This window comes from Tympanuchus pallidicinctus, unplaced genomic scaffold (assembly GCF_026119805.1).
Source record: "Tympanuchus pallidicinctus isolate F22 unplaced genomic scaffold, pur_lepc_1.0 scaffold22, whole genome shotgun sequence".
In the NCBI taxonomy this organism is placed as follows: domain Eukaryota; kingdom Metazoa; phylum Chordata; class Aves; order Galliformes; family Phasianidae; genus Tympanuchus; species Tympanuchus pallidicinctus.
The window spans coordinates 7635055-7657451 of record NW_026294739.1 but is presented as its reverse complement, the minus strand read 5'-3'; the positions used below and the strand labels follow the sequence as shown (position 1 = coordinate 7657451).

Below are 22397 nucleotides of genomic sequence, written 5' to 3'. Positions count from 1 at the left end.
CTGAAATAGCTGAGAAATGGCTAATGGAAACTATTAATTGATGTTTCTGTGAATCTGAGTCTCTGAAGCTGTCCTAGGCTTAAGTAATCAGCTTTTTAATTTTAAGAACTTTCATCTCTGGTTAAGTTACACTTTAAGAATTATGTTCCAAACTGGCATACCAGGTAATAAATAAGGTTTATAAATTCATTTGATCACAAACACTGTAGAAGATGATTAGTAAATAAAAGGCTTGTCTGCTGTCACTGTCCAGTTGTACAGCAAGCACTGTAAAATAGGACAGTGTTTTCTCTCGAAGCATTTTGTGGGGATTACTGTAGCTTCCCCCAGGTACAAAGGCCTACATGGTTGAGGTCTTGGTTATATGCCTGTATGTGATCTTACAAGGGTTTTTAGGACAAACAGAGAAATCTGGAGTTGTTCCAGTTTACTTTTATGGTGAAATAAAATACAAATATGTAATTTTATACAACTACTAACACTATTATTACCATGGTTATACCTCTTGTAGGAGGGCAAAAAAAGACTTAAAACTATCTGCATTATTTCAAGTATTTGCTGTTGTTTTTTTTTTGGTTTTTTTTCCTCTTTTAAAGTCCCCTTGGAAGGCTGAAATCCAGTCATGTCACCACTTGGATGTATCTGTTACTGTGTGCATATGCTTCAGCTAGATGGCACATGGCCTCATGTCCTGTCATGTCATCTCTCATACTCCCAGGAGTATGGAAGTATTACTGCTACACAGAAAGTGCCATTTCCAGTTGTGCTGTAAAACAAAAGACCTAAACTGTACAATGTGGGATGAGAAGAACTAGGGTTGTTATGATGCTGTTAGGTAGGTAAAAAATGATTATTCTGTAAACTAAACCTAAAAGGCATAGAATCTGAAGGCAAGTATTTGCTTAATCTAGTATGTAACAACTTGGTTTGAGGACTCTCCTATGCCTTGAGCTTCCTTTATTCTTTGCCTGCCTTTTTCTAGAGCTGAATGTTATGAGTGCTGCTGTTAGTATTGTAAGCCTGAAGAACTGGGGAGCTCTCAATGGTCAGTCAGCTATAGGTGCTCTCGGTGGCTGTGGCGCTGCTCTCACCCAGGCTTTTTGCTCCTTCTGGTCTGTGCAGGAGGCAGGGCACCTGTCACTGGCCAGCAGATAAAAAATTACCTTAGTGAAGATGCAGATTTCAGTCTGTTGCGCAGGATTGTAGAGGGGGGAGCGAATCCTGATGTCAGAGGAATCCCTGTAGCAAGTGGAAATGAATAAGAGTACTTGGTTTCCCTTCGCTGCTCTTCAAGGAGGAGAAGGTCCCCATGCTATGGTTGCAGTAAGGGTTAACTTGGTGATGGTGGTGGTGAGAAAACCAACTTGGTAAGATACCAGCCATTGTTAGTCCTAAATCTTGTGGAGTTGCTCAATGAATCTGTACTTGCACAGCCCATTATCAAAGAGTAGATAACCTGTACCTTATTAATGGGAACATACAGACCTGTAGGTTTGCCTTGGGCTCTTAATGAGCCTGTGCTTGCATGGCAAGTGTTATTAATGTACAGTAAATGTAGGAGCTGTGGTTCCATGAGGCCTTTCTTCTACAAAAACTCAAGGGGAAACCTGGGTTATGAACCTGTTGTTAAGTTGTAGGCAAATACTTCAATTGCTAAACCGTCAGTCTCTCTACTGGGATAAATCCAAGGTGGTGGGGTGCAGCCTAGCTGCCATGTTGTGAAACAGTACTGAGCTGTGTGGTTTTTAGAAAACTGGTTCTGCAGCATTAGTCATGATGGGCTGCCTATCCCGTGCTGTTTCTTCATTATGGTAAAATAGCAGTGTTGCATAAAGAACTTGAGATCAACAAAACCACTTCTTTAATAAAGGGACACCAGTAAATTAAAAACAATTCTGTTTAGTCGTCTTGATTCTGTAAAACTTGACAGTGGCCCTTAGAGAAGGCTGTGGAGTTCCATCTTTCTATATGAAAGTACCATGTAGAAACTTAGTACAGGCTGCCCAAAGAATGGTGGTGCCGTTCCTGGAGGTGCTCAAGAAGTGTGTAGATGTGGCACTGAGGGATGCATTTTAGTGGGCAGTATTGGTGGTAGGTGGATGGCTGGGCTGGGTAATCCTGGCAGTCTTTTCCAGCCTTAATAATGCTATGAATGTGTCGTAATGAGAGAATGCAGGTAGATTTTGAAAGTTGTGGCAGTGTTGCAAATTCCAGAATCATCTCAGTAAGCCCCCTGCCTTGTGCTGGCAGGGAATAGTGTTTGCTTCAGAAGTTAGGCTCAAGTGGGCTTTTTCCATCAGTACGTAAATAGAAGTAAAAGCAAAATTCTACAGAGATACCTGCCTGTGCTCTGGAAATTGAGCAGTGTGGCTGTGGTGTGGTTATAGCTGAATGGTGAGGTCAAAAGCTATCTTACTGAATTTACTGTACCATGTGAAATGTGGTTTTTGCAAAGCACTACGATGTAAATGTTGTAGAAGACTTTTTTTTTTTTTTTTTTTTCTCACAAGCATCTGTCTGGTTTATGAAATCCTGGAGATGCTAGCTGTGAACCTTTGGAAGTCTTGAAGTAAAGCTTGTCTGTTTGTCCTTCCTGCTAAACTGAAACTCCCAGGAAGCATTGGTCAGGACTTTCATGGAGAGTCATTAAATCCTTATGTTCATGTGGGAACTCTGCTTGGACAAAGAGATGGTTCATATCTGGGGCCAGCCAGTTTTACAAGTTGGAGCTCCACTGGGAAATTCCCCCTTGGCAGAGGAGCTTGGTTGGATGAAGCTAGGAGGGAGGCTTTCCAGATGGAGACGATCCATTTTGAAACACAAATGGACAAATGAACTGGGAGAATTAGAAATTGCAGAGAAAGATGAAGTTCAGGGGAGTCTCAGAACCAGCGCTGTCAACTTTGTGCAAATGCAAAGGGGACTGTAGCACCTGAAGTCAATCCAATATCTTAACATGCAAAATGTGTCTTTAAAAAACAACAAACAAAATGTGTCTTCCAGCTTATTTCAGTGTACAAGGCGTGCTTATCTCAGTGTTGTCAGTAACTTGCTCGTTTTTGGAGCAATGTAAGTATTGAACTGTTTAAAAGTGTTTTAAAAACTAGGAATCATCCCTCCTTTGTAAAGCTCTGCATGTATTAAGCCTCCTAGGTGCTGAGTAATAAACATCTGTTTTGTGCTTTTTTTTTTTTTTGTTACTTAACATGCTGAGACATTGTGGTTTTTATTTTTATATGTATGTGGGGGGCCGTGGTGCTTTTTGCATTTTTCTCCCCCTTCCCCCCCCCCCCCCAAAGCAGCTAGCACTATAAAGAGTTTAAACAGGAGAGAGCCAAACTTCAGGAGGTATCAGAAAACTTGCAGGAAGATGGAACGTTTCTGGTTTGGCTTGTCTGTTGTGTGCTGTGAATGATGCTATTTCTGAACTTGCCTCCATTCAGGATGTGGGTCCTGCTGTTCTGAATCCAAAAGCATATTTAGGAGTGGCCCGCAGCATGTTAGGAGAGGACTCTCAAAGTTAAAGGCTTTGAGATAAAAGGCTTAAGCAGAAGAGGAGTTGCAAACACCTGCAAGGGGGAGAGTGAAAGCTTGAGTTTCCCAATGTGCTGCCAAGTTTGCATCTCCTGAAAAATAAGACCTGGTGTGTGACCTTCCCACTGCAATCAGAGTGGTCTTGTTGCTTTGGAGAAACAATTCCTCTATGCTTAGCTAGCTCTTTAAAAGGCTGTTAATAAATTTGGTTGAGTACTTATTCAGTCCTGCTGGAGAGAATATGTTAAATGCGGCAAGTGAAGCTACTTTTTCTGCTCACATTGCAGCTGAAATGAGACTTTTAAAATTAGAAGTACAGATGGCACTGACAAGGAGACACCAACACCTCAGGTATTGAGAAGCTCCCAGATGTTTGGTCCAGGTGGAGTTTGAGCTATTTGGGGCTCAATACAGTGAAATCTGTAGTGTTGAAAGGCTGCTTTTTTGGGGGATTAATTTATCTTTAGCTGCTATTTTAGTTTCAGCTGTTCACAGAAATGAAGTCCAGTGTCTAAACTTCTTTTTGCCTGGTAAGTTTTTAAGAAACTGCAGAATCCAGCTTGCAGCTGAGAGCAGCCTGATGGATTATTTTATTGCTGCTGAAGTGAAGGCTCAAAATAAATGCTTTGAGATGTCATGTAGGATTCTAACATACTGTTGCACTTAGTGCTGTAGTTGAAGCACTATGTACGCTACACTAGCAATCTGTGTACAGATCAGCAACAGCCCATTCTGGCTGTCTGAAGATGGAGTCCTTCATAACCTAATTCCTGTAGGAGGATCTCCACACTCAGTGGCTTTTTGTGCTAAGGGCTGACTATGTAACTCTCAGCTCCACCAAATGCTTTTCTGTACTCACATGAAACAGTCTATTAATGTACTTTTGCACAAAGCATTCTGTGAGTGCAGGCTGGAAGCATCGTATTCTTTACTGATGTAAATGCTTCAGCCAAAATCTTCAACTGTGTGTTACGTGGATGATCTAAATGGTCGAGCCTAGTGAGAGTTGAGTGCATTATGGGCTAGAGGCTGTGTTTCTTCAGAGACTGGTAGCCTGAAGACATCTCATCTGCGCTGGTAGCTTTGCATTACTCTATGACAGATATGACACATAGTGGTGTTCCTCTTCCTCCTTACTGATAACTGTCTACCCAACTGAACTGCTTGTCTGAAAATATACAGTGCCTTAAACTAGGCTTGGTGGTCTGATTTGGGCAGTAACTCTGCATTTAGCATGGCATACAGGACTCAGGGTTGTGCTCCTTGGTAAGGGAGGTGAAGCAACAGAGTTGCTGGTATTCACATAGTCACGGAATATCTCAAGTTGGAAGGGACCCATAAGGATCACTGAGTCCAGCTGAAGTCCTTGTGTTTTACCACATGCCACAGGCTACATATAGAACTAATCATACCCCCAGCTAGCATGTACCCTCCCTCTCAGCACCACATGCCTTCTGTTAAAGCAGAAAAGCCACAAGGGACTTATGGCTCTGAAGACCTGGCACTCTAGTGTTGTCCATACGGATTGCAATGCAATCTCACTAATGCATCAGCTTTCTCACTGTCTCATAGGATTGAGAATAGTTTCTAAAACCAAGGTCCCAAAAAACTTCTTCATCTTTTTTTCCAAAGGCATCATATTGTTGGAGATATCCCATGCCACCAAGAGAACCCATAAAACAAACACCAAAGCAATCTTGTCATGGGCAAGACCCAAATTCTGATTTAGCTGTTGCCAAGTTTTTTAGATTCAGCGATGAAAGCTTGTTGAAAGCTTGTAGATATTCTGTACAGCAGGTCAACTGTTTTCATCCTACATATCCTACATCTTCTCTGGCTTTTTTCTCCTTGCACTGTGGTTAAGCTGGTTCTTTCTTTCAGGATATGTAAATTTCTTGTTACTGCATAAAAGTTAAATATACTAAAATCCATCTGAGGAGCATTAATAACATATGAATGCTGTTTTTGCTCTAAGATGAAATTAGCTCCGTGAGCTGGTTAGGCCACGCAATGGGCATAGCAGAGCCAAGAATCAACTGCTCTGTAAGTAATACTGAAAAGTGCTTTTAGTTTTTCCTGTGCTTGGAATACTGCAGGACTTGGTTTCACTTATTTATTAGGTGTCTACTAGAAACTGTGCTCTCAAACAGAGAGTGACCTTCCCTAATGGCATAGCAGGAGAGAGAGATTAGGTGAGCCCAGTAGTGTCTGGGGAAGCCAGGCACAGGAGGCCGTGGCTTTTGTGCTTGGCCGTAGCTGCTGGATTTTATTTTTGCCTTGGAAGCAATCATGTTATTCAGACAGGGATGTTACTCTTCACATGCTCTCTGAGGAAAAATACATGGCTGCGGGTGTCTGCCATTCCTAAATCTGGCTAGGGCTTTCATCAGTGAAATTAAGAAAAAAAAACATGGGACCCACAATGTACTGTGTTAGCTTAAAGGCAGAGGAAAGATGTCTGACCTTAACCAGGCTTGTGCAGATGCAGTACATAAATGACAATAAAACAGCTTAGTTTCGTAGCTGTATCGTTGTTCTTTGCCCTTGTGGCATGCTCTGCAATGTAAGGCCTCAAGGGGAGGTATGCTCTAAGGATCTGTAATAGATCTATCTTTTTTTGCCAAGATACTGGGTAAGGATAAAAGTCTGATTAATACTGGGGTTAAGGATATTTGATTAAAATACCATTTGGGTTCCTGGTATGGGGCTCCTTTGGAAGGAACTGTACCTCTGTGACTCCCAAAGCGCTTGGGGGATAGAGGAGGATTAGAAGTTGATGGGACAGACCTAATTAGAGGGCAGGCTGTTAACCTGTCCTCCTTACTTTTTCTTAATTGACTTAAATTGGTCAGACTGGCTCCTCTGGTGGCAGTGATACCATCACTGCTGGGCTGTGGGAGAGACACGGCTCAGCTCTGCTCCTGTTTGGTCAGCATTTGAGTTACTCTGTGCTGTAGGAGCAAGCTTGAGTAAGTGGAGTGCCTCCCCTGAAGCGGTGCAGAAGAAAGTGGAAATGCTGTGTTTGATGCTTTCAACCCTTTTAGCACAGTGAAAGTACATGCTATTAAAAGATGATTAAGTGAATCTATAGAAACACCAGCTGGTTTTCTGGTAACCAGGCACTCTGGTGTGGCATGAGCTTGCAGCGTAGGTAGGCTGCCATGGCAGAGCTCCCTGCTGCATTGTGCCCTGCTCGAGAGTGGGAGGCAGGCTGTGGAAACCGTGCAGTGCTCTCAGCTGGGTAATGAGCTGCTGCTGGCCTCCTGCTCTGGGGTGGCTTAAGCCAGAAGAGAAAGTGTGATGATTATCAGAAGGCTCAAGGGGAGGAGAGGCTTATTTTTATCTTTTGCAAGTGGTATGCAAATGATATTTGAGTCAGTTGTGTATACTTTCTGCAGCTTTTTTAGCCCTCAGTGAGCTCTGGGTTGCCCCTTGGCTTGTCAGTGCATCTGGAAGAATAGCATCTCAGCATCAATTGCTGCTGGCTCACTTGCTGGCTTGAAAATGGGCGCCCATGTGCTTAACTTTATGCTGTGACTGAACTTCTCAAAGATTAGTGAGAGAGCCTGATTTTGTGGAAAAGATTACTGCATGGCTATTGCTTTAAGTAATATTTTTTTTTTGCCCTAACTAAATGGGGTTGAATACATATCCATGAAGAGGAAATCAAACCTAGTAGGTAAACATTACCTAGTGTGTTTAGGATTTGGGCTTGGTTCTCTAATCAGATGCTGAGAGGTCCTGAACAAATTGCTGCTGCTGCCTGTGCCTCAATTTCTATGGCATTGTGGGAGTAACAGTGCTGTTTTGTTAGGTATTGAGCTCCGAAGGTGAAGATTGGCCCCATTTTGAATAGATCTTCTTTCTGCATTAATAGCTGCTAAATTTCCATACATGGATAAATACAAGCAAAAATCCCAACTTAACCCTGCCTTTTACAATCTGAGACTCTTCCTCCTATGTTACTCATCATGAAAAATGCTGATTATGCAGCTCACTTTTATTATTCTAGGCAGGTGCAAATTCCCACAACAGGTCTGTTTGCATATGTATATATGCTTCTGTTCACTGCAGAAAATGATCTGTGATCTGTATCAGTACACTGGGTGAGAACCATAGCACTGCACTTAGCAATAATTTGTCCAATAAGCCAGTTTGAACAGAATACTGAGCTTCCATTTGTCTGAAATATAAAGCTAACAGAATTTGAAGGAGGGGCAGTGGGTGTTTTCCAGTCTGGTGGCTTTTGTCCTGTTATATAGTCATTAACATCTAGCTATTTTGTGGTTGTCTCTGCTTCTGGAGGTCCCCACACCTAAAATGCAGGTGTGGGTGTGAGTCCTGCTGTTAGAAGTTTGAATGGTGCATGAAGCATGTGCAAAGCTTGCCAGTTAAGATTTGCCAAACAAATAAGCTTGGAGGGGAAAAAAAAAAAAAAAAAAAAAAAAAACAAAAACAAAAAAAAACCAAACATCTATTTTTGAAGGCTGACTTAATTTTTCTCATCTTGTTCTCTTGCAGGTTATTTCCAACCAGAAATCATGAACTGGCACTTCTCACTTCTCTTTCTTCTTGGGACTTTAACATCTGTGTGTTCCCAGTTCAATTTTTATCCTCTGGAGGAACTTAGCTCTGATGTTGGAATCCAAGTCTTCAATCAGATAGTGAAAGCTAAGCCTCAGGACAATGTAGTAGTTTCTCCTCATGGAATCGCATCAGTGCTGGGAGTGTTGCAGCTGGGTGCTGATGGCAAGACAAAGAAGCAGTTGACAACTATGATGAGATATAGTGTAAATGGTAAGTGATTGCTAAGGTTCTTTGGGTAGGAGGGTTTTTTTGAGGGCTGTAGGTTTTTTTTTAATGTTTGGTCAGAATCCTATTCTGTTTTGAGATGGTTTTCAAAGTCTGCTAGACTGCATCATAAACCTGTTAACTCAGTTTACTGAAGCAAAAAATGGACATGTTTGTACTTAATTGACAATCTGAGTGTAGACATCTACATGCAGTTTAACTAGCTTGTAAGTAGCTTTGCTGATGATTTCAAGGCCCTGGCTAGAATTATTCATTGTTGCAAACTGCTCTCCTAAAACTGCTCAGAGAGGCTGTACTGAACAGCCCTGAATGTGTGACTCTTTAGATAAAAGGGCAGTAGGATATTTCTTTTTATATTAAAATCAGTGCAAAGTCTAATCATATAATTGATACTTTACTCTGCTCTTCAGATTTGTTCACTTGTTTCTGCTATCAGGATCCTTGAAACCACAGTTGTTTGGAACCTTGAAACAGACATTTCTGCTTGTCTGTTCCTGACACTGCATGCACCTGTGTTTGTATTCTTCTGCCAATGCCTGCCCCTCTAGCGGGTGTAGGCTGAAAGTTCTTGCTGCTTTACTTTGCATGCTGAGTATTTGTGTATTTGCCAAAAGTTAACATCTTAGTACCAGCATTCTGTCTTCCTTCCAGGAGCAGAAAACCCTCCAAGAGGTAAGTGCATTTTAAAATCTTCAGTATCATTGTATAACATGTCTTCATTTGCTTTGCTGTTTTGGTTTAAAGCACAGCAAAACGACTTTTCAACTTAAGTTCTTACTGTTGTAGATTTGAAATCTCTTCATGAGATAATCAACTCTGGGAGAATCTTAATGCTCAAATCTTGAGTGCTCACAAAAATTTTGACACATCAGCTGGTTTTATTTGGCTTACATACTTTCTAATGGTCTCTGTGAGACACAGAGGTTCTCAAACTTCTCAGAAGGTAGCCTCTATCTTGCTATAGAGACTTGGTATGGAATGCTACCTGTCTGTTTGCACAGACCTCCTCTACTTTTGTTCAAGATGCCTTACAGTTCTTTGGCAACTGCAGCAACTGCTTTGGAAAGGTAATAGTTGGAAAGTATTTAATCTATCTTTAGCTGTCTTTTAATGCAATTTAGCAGCTGGAAGCAAGGAGGAGAGCCAGCATCATGAGACCAGCCAGCTCTCCCCGGACCACCAGCAAGTGCTCCGTGGACCACCAGTGGTCCACAGAATACAGTTTGAGAACCTCTGTTATGGTATGTTCTCCAAAAGAATTTGCCCATAATATTGGAGAGTGAACATGTAGAACTTCATACAAACGGTAATGCTAAAGCATTCACGATGCTATAAACAGCAAAGCCATCTGAGGTGTTTTCTTATATGCAACTAAGAGAATAACTCAACTAATTTATTCCCTTTATAGCTCTTCTCTTAAGTTTGTCTACATAGGGAAATAGTCTGGAATTGTTCCTGCTAAATTGTATTGGGAAACGGAGGGGACTCATTAATAACTGCTGTGAAAACAGCCACTCAAGTATCCTGTCCCATACAATGGTTGAATATTAAGTTTCTTGTTTGGCAGTATCTTCCCTGTGTAGACAAATGCTTATTCATAAGCTGTAACAACACGGAGAACTGAGTGTGATGGACATAGCAGTTCTTCTGTGCTGCCATATGCATTCTCCTGTATGCAGTGAAGGAGCTAACAAGCACTCAGTATGAGCTGCTTTCATATCCTAAAGGCTTTGACTGTAGATATTGGAGCTTATACTGCTTTTCTTTTTTCTTCTTTAAAGACCAGCTCATGTTGAGAGACTGACATGCTTGTAGCAAATCTAGTTTTCTTAAGGACTATGTGCTAGCCTAAGTATAGACTTGAACCTGATATAGAAATTTTGGTGATTTCCTTTGTTCTGTAGTAAATGGAGAGGGAGAATGGTGAGGCAACTTAAGCTCTGCGCTCTGAGGTTCAGGACAACCTGCAGTTGTCAGCTCTGAGCCTTGGACTTTTTTGTTACACGGTATAAGAACCACATAAGCTACATGGCAATGACATGTTTTGACACAGCATCTTCTGTAGAAATAATCCATAATAAGAATTGAACCCCAGTATTTATCCTTAGTATTGTCTAGCACATTCTGTGCACACTGCTAGACAGGGAATAGGCGTCAGTGAAAGTACATTTCCTGGGAAATAGTAGCACTCTTCAGACAAGAACTCAGAAATGTGTATTTTGGAAGCCTTCTCAGAATTGGTATTTTTCTACTCCAGCACCTTTAATGTCTGACCTTTCATGTCATTAACAGTTGTATATAAAGTAATTGTTTGTTTGTCATCTTGTTCTAAATTAAACTTGCTGTTCTTTCCAACTAGGAGTTGGTAAAGCGTTAAAGAAGATAAACAGGCTCATAGTCTCAAAAAAGAATAAAGACATTGTTACAATTGCTAATGCAGTATTTGCAAAGAGTGGCTTTAAAATGGAAGTGCCTTTTGTTACAAGGAACAAAGAAGTGTTTCAGTGCAGTGTCAAGAGTGTGGACTTTGAGGACCCAAATACAGCCTGTGATTCTATCAACCAGTGGGTGAAGAATGAAACAAGGGGTGAGTATTAGCCAGTATTTTCTGTGCATGAGTGGCATCAAACCTCTCAATCTCTCAGATCTGATTGGGAACACTGGAGTAAAATGGAGAGGGAGAAAACTGGCTTGCTGTTGGAAACGATCTATAAGCTGACATGTATGGTGTATTTTAGAGTCTGTTTGCCAGTGATCAGTAGCCCCAGTGCCCTAGCTGGTGTACTTGTGTGATTTGTGTGCATGCCTGTTCCCTCTGAGACTTAAAAGCTTCTGCTGTTAATAATCTTTATTTAATCTGCAGGAAACCTAAGCAGTGTTCTCCTGAAGCTAAGTGTCCTCAGATATGAGGGGAAGAAGGAGGAAAAAAGCTTGAAAGCAACTCAGTACATCAGACTTTTAAATAAAATAAACTCTAGGGCAGTCCAGCTTTTGCTTCTAGTACCCTAAATTTTTGCAAGTTGTTTCACTGTTATTAGGAGTAATGTTTAGAAGGTTTTTAATTAACACTGCCTTGATTGAACTCCTCACGATTCAAGTGTGCTGCTGTCCATTTGTCAAGTTTAGATGTACTGAAGGCAGAGATGGTGCTTTGCAACAACATCACAGTCTAGTTGATTGCATGCTTGGTATCTCATGGAGTTAGAACTGGGAGTATGTTGCTAATGATGCTGGATGTGCCATTTGTGAAACAAGGCTGTCAGATTCTTTCTCTATCAGGTCACCAGCTTTGCATAGCAGTGTTACAAGCTGTGTGTGAAAGGGGGAAGTGCTTCAGTAAAACTATTATCGCTATGACCTCCTTAGGTTGAGTCTTAGATCTGATCACAAACTGAAAAAGGTAAGGCCCATCAGTTCCTTGGTTAGCTAGATATGCTGCTTGTTTGCTAGGTATCCCAAAGGATTACTTTTCTTCTTTTTCAAAAAAAAAAAACAAAACTGTGACTGCATGGATCTCAAATCTTAAATAATGAATAGCTGTCACACTGACAGACATTCAAATGTGATTCACTGTCCTTATGAAAACTGGCTAATGTTATGAAAACAAATACTTACCTTGTTTCTTTTTAGGTATGATTGATCAAGTTGTAGCTCCAGATGACATTGACAGTTTAACCAGACTGGTTCTAGTAAATGCTGTATACTTCAAGGGCTTATGGAAATCACGATTTCGACCTGAAAACACAAAGAAACGTCCGTTTCATGGAGCTGATGGGAAGATCTACCAAGTTCCCATGTTGTCCCAGTTATCAATCTTCCGCTGCGGTGAGTTCAGTAACTCTCACTGAATACTCTAGAAGGAGTGGTAAAATTTTTCTCTTTTCTTTCAAATTGAAGAGTGTGCTGATATACTTATTGTGATACTGGAGACTGTGTGGTTATGAAAGCATCTTGTACTGGTAAGGTATGGGTGAGGTTGCTATGAAAGGTTGCTCTAGGTCAAGCCAAGTACTTGCCTTATCCTGCTTTTCAAAAAAGTGAAAAACATGAAGTACTGAAATTGAGAACCTTGCATGTTTCCTAAGCCTTGCAGGAAGAATTTTTTTAAGAGATGAGAATGAAGGAGGACTGCCTACTGAAACTTGCAACTTACCTGCTAAAGAGCTGTAAATAAAAGATTGGAGTAGAATTAGTCTGTGTCACAGCATAATAAAGAAATAGATCTCTGTATAATCAACAGTTTGGAAGGAGCCAGAGGAACGCGTGTTCCTCAAATTCAAATTGAGTCACAGGACAAATAGTTCAGCAGGTTTGGCCTGAATTCTACGTGAGAAGCTCAGAGCTGATGTTTGTATCTTGGTACAACTAACAGTGTACCTCAGAGCTTCAGCATGTAGGTGTATGGGTACTGGTCAAAAATTAAGCCTCTGATGAAAGAACATTTTCCAATGCTTCTGATGTCTGGAACTTAATGTGCTATGTATGCTTTCAGGAACAGGCTTGAGAATGTAACTGGCTATTAAATGCAAAAGAGTAAACAGGAAAGACCCGCTGATGAGCATTTAAATGTTTAATTTTATTCTTGGCAGTGTTCAGGTAATACTAATAGGTTTGTGTTAAAGTAAAAGGCTGTAACTTTGAAAATCACCTATGCATTGGAGTACATGTAATTCTATCTTTTAGCTGCTTAAATGTGATTTTGGGGATGTGCATATACCAGAGTAGGCTCCCCACTTATTTATCTGTAGAGGTTTGAAAGGAGTTAATAACCAGAGACTGATTTTTAGCAAGTCTATCTGAAAGGCTTTTATCATTCTTCTGTTGATGCTGGTTAAAGACTTAATTATGTAAATATAAACTTAGTTTAGAAATGCTATTAATGTAGAAAGGAGCAAGAGAAGAGCTAAGACTTCTCAAACTTCTTAAACAACTTGTGCATCTTTAAACTGCATCACTTGATTGTGAAGATGAAATCTCCTGTTTCATATGGTTCAGTGGGAATGATGGCAGCGTGCAGCAGACTAGAAAAGTAGTAACTTGATGGCTGGAAAAGTTACCATTTGTCACTTTTTTGTGGAGACTTCTACAATATTTTGATCCTTAAGTCATATTATGACAATGGTTCTCAGACTAAAAGGAGATAAACTGCAAAGCTTAACACATTTACAGCCTAATAAATGTAATGCTACTAGCTTTCTAGCAATACAGACTATCAGAGCTTTGCATGTTCTTGCAGTAAGATTAAATTTCTAATGCAGATCTCAATTTTTAGTTTGGGATGGGAAGTGCAGACTTACGTGAAGAAAAAGGAATGTTCTTATTGCTATCCTAAAACTTTCCCAGAATCCCTGTCTGTGATTAGACTGACAGGATGTTCCAGGGAAAACTTGTAAGATGTTGCACGCCAAAAACTCCACAGTAACCAAAGGGAACTTACAGAGGGCTCCTCAAAGCCAGTCTTCCCAACGCTTGCTTGGGAGTAACTTGGAGGTGTTCTCACTCATCCAATTGGCCTTTTCCATTACATCAAAGTGGCTGCACTCCTCTACTTTGAAGGACTTAAAACTGCTTCCTAATGAGATTCCTATTAAGCAAGTAAATTCAGGTGACTACTTCAACAGGAGGTGGTTTAATCACTTAAAGGAAAAGGTTTGTCCACAAGACCTCTTCAGTTTGGAAGGAAGATCTGCTCCTTTTCTTACTCTTTGCTTCTCAGTGCTCAATCAGCTCTGCTACAACTGAGATCTGAATTAGATCCCAGCTGATATACAGACCTGATGATTTCTTGTGTAGCTGCTTTTAAGTTCAAGATGATAGGACTTGACTGGGAAGCAACATGCAGATCAAATACAAATACTGTATGCTTCATGTTATCCAAGTAGCATCTCTACCCATACCACTACTTAAAGGACTGCCTCGCTGGAAAGCAGGCAGTCTGTGATGCTAGAATCAGTTTTTGAGATGTGGGAAAAGATTTCCTGGTGGACTCAGTGGCAGCAGGTTTCTGAAAATAAAACAGATTTAAGGCTGTGGGGAATGTGGCTCATCTCTATTCTTTTTTAGGTACTACAAGTACTCCAAATGAGCTGTGGTATAACATAATCGAGTTGCCATACCATGGAGAAATGATAAGCATGCTGATTGCTTTGCCCACGGAAAACACAACGCCACTCTCTGCTATCATTCCACACATCAGCACAAAGACAATAGGAAGCTGGATGACAACCATGGTAGCCAAAAGAGTGCAGGTTATTTTGCCTAAGTAAGTACCAGTGTCATCTGTTTCTCCTTCAGGGAGTGTTTTGGAGTCATTGTGCATATACATCCTCTGACAGGAGAGGAACATGGTGCTTAAGGCAACTTTCTCACATAATACCATGCATTCTTTTTGTTTCTTCTAATTAGATTTACAGCAGTAGCAGAAACAGACTTAAAGGACCCTCTGAAAGCACTTGGTATTACAGATATGTTTGATGAGTCAAAATCAAACTTTGCAAAAATAACAAGTAAGTTATTTTACTGAATTTTTGGTGGTCTTTATTCGTAGTTTCTGGCACTGAATAAAGTGTTGTTTTACCAGTGTAATTGTCCGTTTTGTCTTGGATAAGTGTTACCATGGCACTGGAGCAAAGCTCTGGCTTGTACTCAGCCAAGCATGGCTTCTTGCTTGTATTGAATACTGTAGTGTCTCTTCTTCCTCTTGCCTTGCATTATAGCAATAAATCATGCTGGTCAGCTTAGCAAGTTAAGATTTTGTTACAATCTGGGCGTCTTAAGCATTGTCTAAAATCCATGGCAGGACTTAAAACAATACTTTAGATCTTTACTGAAGATATAATGGCAATATTTTCTGTAAAGTATGTATTTAATAATTTGAATTTTCTTAAGCAGCAGGAAACAAATAGTCTAAATATCTAGCTTAGTGCACTGGACCAAACCAGAACTAAATACTTCCTATCAGAAAATAGGATGTAGACATAAGAGTTGTGAGCTTGACAAAATGTCATCTTACCTCTGTTCCCCATAGCCATCAAATTTTTCATAAGTTCCTACAGGGATGTTACGAAAAAGCTTGCATTGTGCTTGCTTACCTGATTTGGAGGACAGATTCCTGTTTCAGTGAAAGTGAAGTGTCTTGCTGAGTGCTTTCCCCCACCCTGGCCCTCAACATTGAGATAAATGGGAGGGTGACTTAAGTTCGGATAAAAATATGACGGGGGGGAAAGATACCCACCACCAGCAAAACAAACCTGAACTCGCTCATCCTTACTAAAACTAAAAATGCAAGTGTGTACTTCATGCAATAGAAACAAAGCCTAGTAAATGGGGAAAAGTGAGTAAGTAGTTTTTATTTTGTTTGTGGTTATAGGTTCAGTGATTGTATCCAAAGTTCTTCACAGCAGAATCAGGATCTGAGCAGAATTATAGCAGCTTCTTATATTTGCCATGCTAGCCACAAGATTTTTTTTAATTATTTTTTTAAAACTTTTTTTCAGGAACAGAAGGTCTACATGTATCTCATGTTTTGCAGAAGACGAAAATTGAAGTTAGTGAAGATGGAACCAAAGCTTCTGCAGCAACAAGTAAGTAACTGTTACTGATAAAGTGGCAGAGTCAGGAAGACAGAATTTAACAGACTGTATCACTAAGTAAAGACAGCCTACTTCAGTATCTTTGTAGGAAAGTATGTACTTCAGGTTGAATTACTTGATGGCTTTATGCAACTTTTTCGGAACATCACTTGCTAATATTGATCAGAGCATCGGTGTCCTAGGAAGTATAAACAGGTTTACTTTTTTCTGGAAAAAAGTATCTTTTCTGGAAAAGTATTTTCTAATAGCTCATGCTTTGACCACCAGTATAAAGTTTGTTGCTATCCAGGTGGTGAAGAAGAGTGAGCTGCTGTATCCTTTACATGTGATGACAGGAGACGTCCTTCTACCTTCCTGTGGGCCTCTTTGTGTTTACTTTTTTTTGGTTCCTATAGGAGTAAAATATGACTTGTGCTTCTTTAAAGAATCGAGTGGATTTTAGCTGTTTATCTCTGCCTGTGCAAAGTTCTAGTATACACCAGGAAGTTTCACTTCAATAGAGTACCTTCTGTGTTATGATACTTTCTTAGCCTAACTTCAAACCTTGTCTTTTTTGCAAGCTGCAATTTTAATAGCCAGATCATCCCCTCCTTGGTTCATAGTAGACAGACCATTTGTATTCTTCATCCGGCACAATCCTACAGGTAAGCAGTACTTGTATGTACTTTATTTTAAAAACTGCAACAGATGAAATTCCCAGCTAGGGGAAGTCTAGATTACTTAATAGTTGTTGCCATGTGTCAGAGGAAGGGCGAGAGAGAATTCTTTGAAATGTACTCCCAGTATTCTGTTAATACCTTTAACATTGGATTATCTTATTTGGAATACAACTCAGTACAGAGAATAAGTATTGGCTGTAAACTGGTGTGACAAGTTTATGGGTAAGAAAGAACAATTTTTAAGTCATAGCTCCCCTGAAGGGGGAAGGAAATAACTCTCTTTACTGATAATTTAGCGAATAGGGGCCAACTTTCTGATAGACTGTAAAATAGGGATAGGGCCAAGTATAGCAGTAGGGATTTCGGGAATCTGGAATGTAGCCTTGGCCTACCGTGAACTAATTTGAGTGTACTTAGTGGTCACAGTCTGCTACAGCATGGGTTGAGTTTTAAAGCAGTGCAGACACATTTATTGAGCAGACATCTACTTCTTGTAGTGACTTGTGCACGATAGATATGCTAGTTATGGGGGAGCAAGATGCAGCTGCCAGCATGCAGGGAAGAATTAGGCTCTTGGCAGCAGTCCCCCGGTTCTACAGACCATCAGAAGAACTGTGTCTCCAGAAATGTGAGCCAGCTACCAATCCAAACATACACTTTTCTGCTGTCTACTCAGAGCTGACAGACATGGGGGAGAGTAGACAAGACTGTGATGATGCAGCTCGTCTGTGCTGTGTGGACTCCATGCTTTCATGGAAAAATCTCACTGTATTTGCAGACTGGTAACTCTTGTTTCCATTTCATTCCCTCAGGTACAATCTTGTTTATGGGACAAATAAACAAACCTTGAATGTGGAAGACTTTCTTCAAGAAGTAAACAGATTCATGTGACGCACCCCTGTTCTGTTAAATATTTTGTATGCTACTCTGACTTCACTCAAGAACTAGTGTTAACCACTGACTAGGTTTTGAAATGAGAGTCAACGTAGTTCTGGCTTTGTGGGGAAAAATACAGATTGAAAACTACAGTATGTCTTTGAAATGTCTAGAAGATTCTCTGAACTACTGAATGGTTACCCATGCTAACAAACTTTTGAGCTTTTTCTGTATCTACTAAGAATTTTATGTATGGCTTTTGTGAGAGGATTTTAACAAAGAATGTTAAACATTTCTATTAATGTTGGTTTCTTGTGTGTGGAAAAGGTCTAATTTGTAGATACCTCTATCAAGATTACTTCTGATCCTTGAGTATCTTGATACTTGGGTGTTCTTGGTAGAAATAGATTAAAAGTTCTAGCAGTTTTTATTTTATATAGTGCATGTATCACTGAGAGTTTTAAAACTAATGTGATGTTAGATACACATCGCGTTGTCCTGTCTTAATGTAATGTAAACTTGTCATTGCTAGATTGCTAGTATACACTTTCTATTGGATTTAAATTTTATATTTGTTTTTGTACAAAGGAAAAAAATAAAACTGCATTATGAACAGTCAATGCTGTGAGTTGTGGATGTGATGAAAGGAATTTGGGTCCAGATCCCACTGAAGCTGTTGTTTAAAACTTCCTTCTGAAACAAAAGCCAGGTTATCTTGTTCTGGTGTGTTGTTGTTTTTGTTTTTTATGGCATATGCTTTACCCTTTCTACCTCTGTCATCCTGCTGTGAATTACACAGGGGTTCAGTGCCTGAAGAGCAAACTCCCTGTATTTACCACACCCAAGTTACTGCTGAAATTGTCACATGGAGGGAGCACTAAGGAGCCTCGAGTCTTTCCTCCTCCTTATGATGTAGGTTATATGTGCACTTGGCATGTCTTCAGTACTTGCATGGGTACAAAACTCATAAAAGCAGCAGTAAGTGACTGGCTTGTCATAGATGGTAGTTTGTGTGAGGGCATGCTGTGCTGCTGTTGTGACAAACTAGGGATTTGGATGGAAAAGCTAATCTCTGATGTAAGCTGGTTCTCCGAAGGGTACTTTCCTTGTAAGAGATGACTGTCTTACAGTTGTCTTGAGGGAGAAAATCCTGCAGTGTTTCACCAGCTCAGTGCTGGTTTAAAGTGGTTGCACATTTGCACAAGCTGGAGGATGAAAGGCCTGATCCCTACTTGACAGGTGAGAATACAGAGTCAGGTGAACAAGCTTTTAACAGAATGTACTCAGCTGTGTTATGGGTCACCAGTGATAACCCAACATGAAAACTAGAATGAGATTTCATAATGTACTGCTGCATGTAAAACACAGCTACCAACTTCAGAGCAAGGGAGAGAGGAAAAAGCTCTGTAAGGAGAATGTCTGGTTCTAACTGCTGGTGTATTTTTTGGTTTTGTTTGTTTGTTTGCAGTAATTGAGTAAGTAGTTCTAACTTATGCGTTTTGTTACTCTTTTTTTAATGGGATGTATTAGCTGACTCGGTTGGTTCCCAGAAGCTGGCAGGTAAATGCTGATTGCACACTCCTTTTCAGTGTGGCAGCGCCTGCACAAAACTGTCTCCTGCACTCCACTTGAAAGAGGCAAATGGAAAATATTACATGATCTAGTTCTCTTCCTATCTGTTTAAGTGAAAGTAAGCCATGCAGGCAGCAAGGAAAGGCTCTAGATGTGTGATTGATCTAATTGCAAATTCTAGTACTGAATTAGGAAAACTCAGCTTAACTGTGCTTGCTTTCAATACCTCATATTCTATGGAGCTCAGGAAAAAGAGTAATAACAAAAGACTTGAGTGTTGCGTAAGAGCTCCATACTAGTTTATCTCATCTTGTATCAGGTATGATTTCTCCTGCAAAAATTGACAAATGATGTTTCAAACTGCATAACTAGGAATTGGGGTTCACAAAGCTTGATGATGTATGTCTTCCCTGAATGAGAAGCATCCTTTTTCTAGCAGAGTGGGATTGTATTTTGGGATAGCAGCACTGTTGTCTTGAAAATTCTGAGAGAATTAATTTCCCAGTTGCTTGTATTTGATATCTCTGGTAAGAATTCAAAGATTAGATAAGAGGTTAGTGCTCAAACTAAACTCCCACAGTGCTTACACACAGAGACCATGCATGTTCTGTGCAGCAAGCAGACTTGGAATATAGACTTGGGCTAGAAAAATGCCATGAACTAGGTTTTAAGGCTTGCCTCAATACAGGTTCTCTGTAAAGAACTTGTGGTCCTTTCTGTTAGTCTAGAAATAGCTTGTGAAATAAAACAATTGCTTACAACACTTAACAAAGAGTAAGAGGATATTTTCAAATTTCTCCCAGTCAGGTCAAAACTGGTTGCTGAAGAAAATATCTCTAAGAGTGAGTGGGCTTATTCAGTTTGGGGCCTCAACTGCCTGGACAAACAGGTGGGGAATGTCCCATACACCAGTTACTTGGGAGCTTTAAGGCTCTGCAGCATGTGGGTGAAATGTTTCACAGCTCAGAAAAAGGCTTTTTAGCTCTGCTGTTACTGACACTCAAGTATTACTATTTTTTTTTTTAAGTGCTGGGAAAGAAAAGTTTAATAAGCAAAATTGAACTCATGCTCTGATCTTTGTCTGTAGCCTGGATGGTGGAGGTCAGGATGAGGGGAACTGGATGAGAAGGCTGGGAGGGAAGGTGTTAGGTTAGCCCCTAAAAGCTTGCTTCTTTTTAGTGCTTTAAAAATACTATCCAAGTTCTTCAGTTCCTTGAGTAATTTCATATCAAATTTCCAGCCCTGCTGGAACTATTTCAGTGTTGTGCATGTGTGCTGGCTGTAGTTTTATTAACTCTTCCTGTAACAATTATCTGCTTCTGAAAGGTTTTTGGGAATCTGCCTTCAGACTAATTTTTTTTTCTTTGTCTCCAGGAATGTAAAGCCTAATATGAATGCTCGTGCTGCTTGGGCCTACTTCTGTTTCTGCTTGTATTATTCCCAGTTACTTCACAGCTGAACTTTATCTTCCCTGAAAGCCTGGTCACATGTTTCCCTGAGCCCCAGCGGCCCTGCACACTGCATGAGAACAGGAGCCATCCATGAAGCGCAGGCAGAGGGATGTTCTTAGCGCTGACTCTGACTCCATGTGGGACCTGGGGCAAGAAGAGTCCTCAAGGAGGAACAGAAATGGTGAGAGTTTGAATGTGCAAAGCTCATAACTTAATGCCGTGCAGGTAATTCAGGAAGGAATATAGTATGATGAAAGGAGTAACTTCATGGGAAGAGCTTTGCAATCTTACTCTGTATCTGCTGCTGGCTTGCTGTAACTGGCTGCCTTCCCTAGATATGCCTCCACTTCGCTGCTGTTAAAAGTGGAGATAATTCATCTGTCATAAACTCAACTGAGATAGAAAGCCCAATGTGTGTTTTCCAAAGCCAGATCTAACATAAAATGGTTATTTATAAAGTAATTAGAGAAAAATAGTTGAATAGGAATCTGCTAAACTATTTCAATTTTGCATTCATTACTTCATAAAGCTCTAAAAAAGCTGCTTTTTTTTTTTTTTGCAACTTTCCCTTTTCATTTACACTTTCTAGTTCTCAAATCCTGTGTCCTGGACAGAGTGGGCAGGGTACTATGAAAGGATAACTGCTGTTACTCCTCTGGCATCACAATGAACACCCTGCTGGAAGCCCTCTTCTGACATGGCTGCCTTGCTTCCCAGCAGCACAGCACGTTAATAAAGATGAAAAAGAAAAGAAATTCAAATGCCTCTTTGTATGCAATGTTCCAAATACTCTCCCTTGTGCATCAAAGAAAAGGAAACCCTTTGGTTTTAAGTCTAGCTCCATCATTTCAAACTATATTATTTATTAGTAATGCTACTAAGAAGTACAACCTGTACTAGTTAAAACCTGCCTGGCAATGCTAATTTATATTACTACCGTGGTGCGGGGTGATAGTCTCTGGTATGGGATGTGACACTGAGGAGGAGACGAGCCCTACTAAAAGCAGTAAGGGTGATGCAGTCTTCCCACCTCTCTGGAGGCTGCTGCTGAAGATGATGATGACAGAATGTGGATTTCATTGCTGTTTGCTGGGCCTACTGCTTCACCCAAGAAGGCACTGGTCACTTAATAGGCAACTTTTGACTAATGATGCTTTTTTTATGTGCTGCAGACATGGAGCCCCGTTGAGTGAATGCAGCCATGCTACTGTGAGCTAACAATCTTAGTGCTGCGCTGTCCTTAAGGTTTTGTCTGTCAGATTGTACAGAAGCTCCATGAATGCTATTTTTACCTTCAAGTTCACGGTAGGGATAACTGTGCCATTGTAAGATCTGCAAGGCCTTGTCTGGGGCTGTATGTAATGTGCATGTATGAAGGTTGCTCTGAAAGTAATGCCTCCTTTCTATTGTGTCGACCCACAACTTCATGTTACATTTTCTTGCTGTGTGACACATGGCAGCAGATGGGCAGTCTGACAAAACAGTGTCTGACATGGAAGTGGATACTGAAGCAAAGATACGAGATTGAATTCCTCCATGTGGAGAAAAAAAATGGCACCCACTGACATTCATCAATGCTTGCTGAGGGTTCCTGGAGACCAGTGAGTGTCTGTGAGCACAGGGAGGCAGTGCGTGGTGTGACAGCAGGTCACTCTGCTGCTGCAGGCTCTTCTGCTCTTTGCTGGTGAAAATGCAAGATCATGGTGGCAACTGTTGAGAAAAGCTGCTTTGTTGCTGAGAATTCGCTGTGTCGCACAGTGTTACCGTGCTCCTTACAGCTGCTGTTGTTTTCAGGGTAATAAATAGGAGGTTTTACCTTCAAAGCAACCTGTGTGCATTAGCACACTAATGTGTCGATTCCACCATACCTTTCCAATTCACGATTAGCCCCAAGCCAGGGA

The 22397-nt window shown here is 40.6% G+C and overlaps 1 protein-coding gene across 5 annotated transcripts in view; it reads left to right on the top strand.

Moving 5' to 3' along the window:
• Positions 1–18093, top strand: part of SERPINE2 (serpin family E member 2) — a 606689-nt gene extending 588596 nt beyond the window's left edge. For 2 of the 5 annotated variants that reach the window (XM_052686416.1, XM_052686415.1), the window contains exons 2-11: positions 8056–8331; positions 8998–9018; positions 9468–9587; positions 10706–10933; positions 11977–12171; positions 14410–14608; positions 14752–14852; positions 15843–15929; positions 16499–16582; positions 17410–18093. In XM_052686416.1, coding sequence (XP_052542376.1) covers positions 8076–8331; positions 8998–9018; positions 9468–9587; positions 10706–10933; positions 11977–12171; positions 14410–14608; positions 14752–14852; positions 15843–15929; positions 16499–16582; positions 17410–17447 — 1329 coding nt within the window. In that variant the 5' untranslated portion in view covers positions 8056–8075 and the 3' untranslated portion in view covers positions 17448–18093. Of the gene's footprint in view, positions 1–8055; positions 8332–8997; positions 9019–9467; positions 9588–10705; positions 10934–11976; positions 12172–14409; positions 14609–14751; positions 14853–15842; positions 15930–16498; positions 16583–17409 lie in introns of those variants that run through there. The other 3 variants (XM_052686414.1, XM_052686417.1, XM_052686418.1) reach the window with 3 other exon arrangements.
• The last annotated feature ends 4304 nt before the right edge of the window (positions 18094–22397 follow it).